General features: G+C 47.7%; 1 protein-coding gene across 4 annotated transcripts; it reads left to right on the top strand.

The window, feature by feature from the left end:
* The first annotated feature begins 178 nt into the window (after nt 1-178).
* On the top strand, nt 179-5,806 carry crdhl (cone RDH-like). Of its 4 annotated transcripts, none has more exons than XM_085472538.1 (9): nt 179-1,119; nt 1,242-1,619; nt 1,730-1,870; nt 2,180-2,314; nt 3,401-3,592; nt 3,703-3,864; nt 3,943-4,062; nt 4,259-4,463; nt 5,272-5,806. In XM_085472538.1, the coding sequence occupies exons 2-9, from the start codon at nt 1,604-1,606 to the stop codon at nt 5,375-5,377; spliced, it is 1,077 nt and encodes a 358-aa protein (XP_085328664.1). In that variant the 5' UTR covers nt 179-1,119; nt 1,242-1,603; the 3' UTR covers nt 5,378-5,806. The 4 variants fall into 4 exon arrangements, with proteins under 4 accessions (XP_085328664.1, XP_085328662.1, XP_085328663.1 ...); XM_085472536.1 differs by having other exon boundaries at nt 179-1,140; XM_085472537.1 differs by having other exon boundaries at nt 179-1,313; nt 1,420-1,619.
* The last annotated feature ends 2,027 nt before the right edge of the window (nt 5,807-7,833 follow it).

The following is a 7,833-nucleotide window of genomic DNA, read 5'->3' as shown; positions in this document are numbered from 1 at the left end:
AGACCGGATTACCGGGCCGGGGGACAGCGGGCTCCGCGGCCGGTCAGCGGGGAGCGGGGGGAGCGACGGGCGCCAGGACCGCCGCCACGCTTGGGCCAGGGCGCCATCTTCTTTTTGTTTTGTTTGGATGGGGCGTGACCAATGTCCGTGACGTCACGAGCTGAAAAAGCGCGTCGTAAAATAAAAACGAGTTTATTTTTTCAGGTGTTTGTGCTTCAGAAAAAAGTACCTCACACAGGTGAGGCTCACCTTTCAGCCAGGTCTCAACACAGTGGCACGCGCACTGAACTTCCTGTGACACGCTGTGATGTCATAATGAACCAGAAGTTTTCCAGAGTGTCTCCGCACAAATCACGTAAATCTAAAATGTATATTTTCTGAATCATTTTCAGCTTAGAGCAAAGAGAAGGTTTCATAAAATAACTAGCCCTGGCAGCATAACGTGCCGTTTTTGTCCCCGTGTTTCTGAAGCACACACCCACAGAGTGCTGATGTGGATCTGCAGACCTTTAAATTAGACTTTGGTTAGTAGAGTTTACTGACAGAGCAGATGAAACTCGAGCTGCGAGCAGGACTGTTATATGTATTATGTAGTGATTTTATTCTGATTTTATTTCATTTTATTGTTTACCAAAGAGCAGAGCGTCATCGAAGTCAACGTTATTGTCAAAAACTACATGTACAGATCACACACAGGAACCTGCAGGGCTCCCGTGGCCCTCAGCGTTACAGTAAACAACATGAAAGTCTTATACACACAAGTGTCCAACACAATGCGAGTGTTTGTGGGCACTGTGGGTCAGAGGGCAGACGTGGGTGCAGGTCTGGTCGACAGGTTCAGCATCCTGACGGCCTGATGGATGAAGCTGTCTCTCAGTCTGCTGGTTTTGGCCCCGAGGTTCTTCAGTCTCCTTCCTGATGGCAGCAAACTGAAGAAGCTGTTGGACGGATGGGTGGAGTCACCTGTGACGCAGAGAGCTTTTTGGGTGAGGCGGGTGCAGTAGATGTCCTGGAGAGAGGGAAGAGAAGCACCCACGATCCTCTCTCTGCTCTCACTGCTCGCTGTAGCTGTTTCCTGCAGGCCCAGTGCAGCAGCCGTACCACACGGTGATGCAGCTGGTGAGGATGCCTCTGTAGAAGGTGCTCATCGTGGTGGTCGAGGCTCTCGCTTTCCTCAGTTTGAGCAGGAAGTAGAGTCACTGTTGGGCTTTACTGACCATGATGCTGTGTTCTTTGACCAGGAGAGAACTTCTGAGATGTGCACACCCAGGAACTTGGTGCTGCTTACTCTCTCCACAGCAGCACCACTGATGGTCAGTGGGGTGTGCAGGGTGTGAGTTCTCCTGGTCTATGATGATCTCCTTGGTCTTCTCCACGTTCAGGGACTCAGCCAGATGTTTAACTTCACTCCTGTCGTAGGTCTCATGGTTGTTGCTGATGTGACCTACCACAGTTGTGTAGTCTGCAAACTTGAGGAAGCAGTTGTGTGATGGTGTGCAGTCGTGGGTCAGCAGAGTGAAGAGCACATCCTCGGGGAGCCCCCGTGTCCTGCTGCTGGAGGTGCCGACCGACTGTCATCACTAACAGTTTCTTCTTCCTGCCCATGGCAGAGATTGGTGGTTTGTGGAACTGATTCCAGAGCAGCTCTGTGCTGGATAATCTCCTCTAATCTGTTAATCCTCCTTCTTCCGTCTAGTTTAGCTCCCTCTCAGTCTGTTCTGACCTGCAGGGATGAAAGCTGCACATTCTGGGGGCTTCCTGGTGCTGCCGTGGCCCGGTGGCGGCGGCAGCTCAGACCCGGCCCAGGGAGAGGAAAGTCAGGGCTGCCTGATGCTGAGATCTGGAGCTCTGCTGGGAATCACGCTGATCTGTAAGATTTAACTTCTCATTAATTCAAACAGTGTTACATTACAGCCCAAATAATGTCTCAGTTAATAATACAGACTGAGAGCCACTGACCTGCATGAGGACAAATACATTCTTGTTGTTCTGCATTCGGGGAGCCGCTGCTGCTGCTGTGAGCTTACATGCAGAGTCAGTTTTGATGCAGGCAGGTTAATGTCAGCGTTCCTCGAAGAGTTCATGAAGAAATACAAATGCTGAGTTTCTCACAGAAATAACAGATCCAGGCCTCGCCCCACTGCTGCCGTACTGACAGAGAGTGTGTGTGTGTCTGCAGGCGTGGCGGTGTTGAGGAAGTGGATCGCAGGTGGAGTTTGTCGCTGTTCGGTTCGTCTGGATGGGAGAACAGTTGTGATCACTGGAGCAAACGCTGGCATCGGCAAAGAGACGAGCAGAGATCTGGCACGCCGAGGTCAGCCCGGTTTGATCCCGTCTTACTGCCCGAACACTCGAGTGTCTCCTACAAGAAAGGACGAAGCTTTAGAAGCTGCTGACAGGGAAACACTACAGTCCCATGTTGTGGGCGTGTTATTGTAATCTGAGAAACACCTGTGATCCAGCCAAACATTCCCACGCCATAACACTGCCTCCACCCTTTTCTCTCCATCCTCCTGATACAGCTTCATCTCAGTTTCACATGTCCAAAGACGGTTTTCAGAAAGCGCTTGTTTTAAAGTCTGATCAATACCCAAGGTCTGCACCTTGTTGTATCTCCATCCATGAAAGCATCGCAGTGATCGTCCTGCACAGCGTTTCAGGCCTTTTAGACGCTGTGAAGTTGTTTTTCTTACCATGGAAATAATTCTGTAATCTTCCACTTCAGTGTTTTCTGTGGTCGTTAAGGTTCTTGGTGCTGCTGAGCTGTTTGGTGCATTGATTATTTTAAACACTGATCCACTGATTTGATTGGCTGTTCTTTAGTGAACGTGGTGCTCAGCTGTGGAAATCTTTCTTCGTTTCACTCAAATGTGATTGAAAGTCATTCGACATCTGTAACAGTTCAAAGCATTTCTAGAAGGTCATGAAAGAAGACGAGATGTGCGCGAGGGCGACTAATCCTGGCTCAGCAGCCGAGGCCTGGGCGCGTCCGAGTGCTGCCGCCATGTTTCCCACTCCAGGAACAGAAACTCTTCTTTCTGTTCTCGTGAAAGCTGAAGTCTGTACATGTTTCACCTCACCACTTACTTTAAAAAAGCAATTAGTTACTAATTACTGATCACTTACTTAGTTACCTTATTACTTAGTTGCTTTTCAAAAAATGAATACACAAGCTGAATATGAAATAAACTGAATCGACCTTTCAGTACATTTTGTCTTCATATCAATTTGAATCAAATGTAAAAATCTCTTTGTTGTTTTATGAGTTTTAACCTTTTAACTTTACGCATCAAGCAAAAATGAAATTATTTCAACTGCATGTTCCAGCATATAAAATAAAATCATGTTTTGTGTTTGCACAGCGGACGCTGATGTGTTTGTCACTTGTTACTGCATTAAGGAGCCCGGGTAGTGATGGCGTGCAGGGACCTGACCCGGGCAGAACGGGCGGCTGAGGAAATCCGCCGGTCGACAGGAAACGGTAACGTGGTGATCAGACACCTGGACCTCGCTTCCACGTACTCCATTAGACAGTTTGCTAAAGACTTCCTGGACAGCGAAGAAAGGCTGGACATCCTCATCAACAATGCAGGTGAGCACACCTGTGAACAGGTGAGTGCACCTGTTCACAGGTGAGCGCACCTGTGAACAGGTGAATGCCCCTTCGTCTTTTTGTCGTTCTGAGCATCCGTCTGTCTGCAGGAGTGATGATGTGTCCAAAACAGCTGACCGAGGACAACTTTGAGACACAGCTGGCGGTCAACCATCTGGGTCACTTCCTGCTCACCAATCTGCTGCTGCCGAAGCTGAAGAGCTCCTCCCCCAGCCGTGTGGTCAACGTGTCCTCCATTGCCCACCGTGGAGGTACCCCCAACCTCTTAAAAGATCTCAGTGCTGATGATGTTTGCGTTGTTTCTTTAACACCTCATGTGTTTCTTACAGGTCGTATTGACTTTGACGATCTGTTCTTCAGCCGGAGGCCGTACGGCGCTCTGGAGAGCTACAGACAGAGCAAACTGGCTAACATCCTGTTCTCCAGAGAGCTGGCCCGACGTCTCTCAGGTCCCCACAAACACTGAACGCCACAAACGCTCAGAGGTCCCCGTAAATATTCAAAAGCCTCAGAGGTCCCTACTGTAAAATGGTTTGATGGGAGGAAGGGTTATCTCGCCTCTCAGCGCTGTGATGTGATTGACCGCCGAGCTCCCAAAAGTACCTGTGAACCCGCCTCCTGACTCTGTCCTCACCTTTCCTGCAGGCTCTGGTGTGTCGTCGTTCTCTCTTCACCCAGGCGTGATCCGGACCGAGCTGGGTCGCCATGTGGAGGGTTGGTTCCCCCTGGTCGGGCTGCTGCTGAAGCTCCCATCCCTGCTGCTCATGAAGACTCCGTGGGAGGGCTGCCAAACCAGCCTGTACTGCGCTGTGACGCCGGGCCTGGAGGAGTTGTCTGGATGCTACTTCAGGTAGGAGGCAGGGGAGGGGCCGAAGAAACACCTGTGCCTCTTTCTGTTCCCTGAGCATCTCAAAGTGTTAAAGTCCGAGGAGCAGAATTCAGGTAAAACAAGAGTAGACGGCTCTGATAATAAATGTGGGCGTGTCTGAGCTGCTGAATGGTAAACAAATAAAACCGTTCTGAGATCAGAGTTTTCACTTCCTGTCATTTCTCTGTTTCCTTTCATGAGATTTCTCCTCTCTCAGCTTTAAGTAGTAAACACGTTCGAATAAATGGAATAACTTTTTAAAATGATGTTACTGAAGCCCTCTGCGTTTCTGCCTGCCAGCGACAGGGTGGACTACTTTGTTTCAGCTGCTGCTCGCTAGCTTGACTGTCAGCGTGCATCCGCAGGCTGTGAGAGGCTATCACACTGACACAGATACCTGCTAATCACTAACATCCAATTAAAACCCACAAATTTCACTCACCTAAACCAGAGCTCCGCCTTCTTGGACATTAACCTAACAGCGGCCATATTATTGGTCAGACGATGTCATTAAAAATGAGGCTCCGACAGCACGAACACAGAGCAGAGGTCCAGGTCGCGCCTGCAGGCAGCGAGCAGCTACAGCTGCCTGTGTCAGCATCCACTTGTCGGTCAAAGAGGCAACGATGCAAACTTTGAACCTGGACGTTAGAAGAGCTGCAGGTTTTGAACTTCGGGTTGATTGATGAACAAAGACACGTTCAAACATTGCAGAGCTTTTCTGGGGTTATTTCCATTTTAAACACATTAAACTGAGTCACTTGTTCATTGTTCATATCTGTGTTTGCAGCGACTGTGCAGAGAAAGAAACTGCTCCAGAGGGACAGGACGATGTGGTGGCAAGAAAACTGTGGGAGGTGAGCACACGTCTGGTCGGACTGAAGAACACCTGCTGACCTTTAACCTCTGACACACGAAGCAATGGAGCTGCAGACTGCGGACAAATGAGGACAGAAACAAACAGATTTACCTCTTGTAGAGACAAATGAAGCTCTGTGTTGTTGCCCCGTTTGAGTCCCAGATGTTCCAGCTGCTGATATTTGTCCTGTCCTCCAGAACCTGGACTCTCATGTGCAACATAAACCTCCATGTCCCCCGACTGTCCCCTCGCTGTCCCCTCACTGCTCCCTAAATATTTCCTGACTTTTCCTTCGTTTTTTCTCCATTGTATGTTTATTATTCCATCACGTATCTTCATGCTTTCCTCTTTTGATGCTTTCGCTGACTTCCTGTGTCCTCCTCTTTACTGGTTGCTGATGTGTGGAGTTCAGCTGTGTGGACGTGAAGCTTTGGGTGTTATTAAAGACAGTTTGACTGTTTCTATACTCTGTGTGTGTTTGATAGATTCAGTAATAATAAATCCAGAATGCTCTGTGGGTGGAGCTTGGCGAGCACCTTTCTTTCCAATAAATGAGGCCTCATTTCTTACGCGTGGTTCCAGCTCTTCTTGGTATCACAGGGTCAGAGTGCTCCAGAAGGGTTCATTTTTCAGCTTTGGGATTCTTGCAGTGACAGCATGGAGACACTTGCTCGGTAATAAGAAAATAATGAGATCCTACCGCCGGCTTTCACCCTTAAATATCCGTCTTACCTTCTCATCCATGTCGTGTTTTGGTGCATATGCTAAACTGGCCCTCCATGATTTCTTCTTCATGTTTCAGATCATCAAACAAAGCTAGCCTGTAAATACTTCCTCCTCAGAGCAGCATTCATGGTTCCCTCAGTTACAGCGAGTCGGACCACCACCACAGCTGCTGCTGCTGGGATGTTCTCTTTATGAAATCCTCTGTTAGTGTCGTGCTGATGTAACTGGACTCAAACTTTCCAGAGTTCAGCTTTGTCTCATCAGTCCACAGAATATTTCCTCAAAGCTTTACACTGCACTCGCTGACGCCTTCAGCAGCTGCCGGTCGAACCACAGCAGGGAAACTGAGCGGGCTGAAAAAAGCTGCCTTTAATAAACCCGAAGGTCTCTTATCAAGAGGTGCCTGTGGAGTCTGTTCCTTGTACCGGTGGGCCTTTCTGAGAGCTCTAATGGTCTTATTCTCTCATTGTAAAGCTGTCAGTGAACCATCACACAAGAGCAGGTGAGCAGGTGGCCATCGTAGTGCAGGAAGGCCTCAAAAAACCTTATTCTGAGGTCTCTTGGAACAGAAGCATCAGCAGGTTTAAATGTGACGCTAATGACGAGTGAATAATGAAGACGTGTTCAACATACAGTCCCAGCCAACCCCACGGGGCTCGTGGGTGATGAAGTCCCTGCAGTCAGGCTGGATGTGACATCTTTTTGAATATTTACAGCCTTTCCTGTTGAATAATTGATGACACAATCCTGAAAGGGGGGGGGCACTTCTACTTCCTGCTGAAATGGCGGCTCCAATAGTGGGGGGGCGAAGACTTCCTGCTGAGTAACGATGGATGATAAAGAAACTCACAGTGGACTGACTGTTATCTGAATCGCTTTTATTTTTAGTGAGTTCTTATCTTATTTTCAGTTTATTACTTTTATTGTTTGTTTATTTATAATAAAAATAAATTTGGAATTATAAGAAAGAAACTATTTTTAACCTTTGTTTATGTTTAACTTGCTATAAGATGGCTGACAGGCTCTGTGTCGCCCCCTGGTGTCATCCAAGTAAATGTACTTGTGCTGTGGAGCTGCACTTCCAGAAGGACGCGTGATACGTCATCGCATCCTTGCAGCTGTGCATGGTTTCTATAACACAAATAAGAAACTAAATCTTAAAAATAAATCCTGTGCAGTACAAAGTACAATCTTTTGATCCAGAATAAAGTCAAACAGTATCAGAAAGTAGCACAAGTACATTAAGCGTGTACTTAGTAGAGTAAATCTTTAAGTTGCTTGAAGACGTTTCACCTCTCATCCGAGAAGCTTCTTCAGTTCTAGGACTGAAGAACAGGGGCGATACAATCAGAGCTTTGGGGGTGCTGAGCACCCAGAGAGCTGCCCAGCCAGATAAGATAAACTTTACTCGTCACGATGAGACGTCGTCTCTGTCAGTCCCTGCATCCTTAAATGTCTCCAGTTGTCCCGAGTTGTCTCTGACTGTCTCCTTTGTGCATTTAAACGCCTGTTCCTCGTCTGTTGTATTCATCTACGTTATCAGTCATCAGAATTTTACCGTCTCTGTGCAAATTTCTTTATTAAATCATAAGATTCTTAAATTCATCAAGTCTCTCTGTGCCTCTCGGTACGATCTCCCTACCACCCATTTGTTTCACTATTTTCAAATTCGAAATTTTGTTGCCAAGTGTTTCCCAAATTTCCCTCTTTGCCTCCAGAACAGCAGTGGGAAACTACGCTATCATTTATTCCTCATCACAGAGGAAC

The sequence above is a fragment of the Copadichromis virginalis genome, linkage group LG11 (genome assembly GCF_057382275.1).
Source record: "Copadichromis virginalis isolate Kocher_CV1m ecotype Utaka linkage group LG11, C_Virginalis_male_GT1.1, whole genome shotgun sequence".
Taxonomy (NCBI): domain Eukaryota; kingdom Metazoa; phylum Chordata; class Actinopteri; order Cichliformes; family Cichlidae; genus Copadichromis; species Copadichromis virginalis.
The sequence above is the reverse complement of the archived record's forward strand: the minus strand, read 5'-3'. Positions and strand labels throughout refer to the sequence as shown.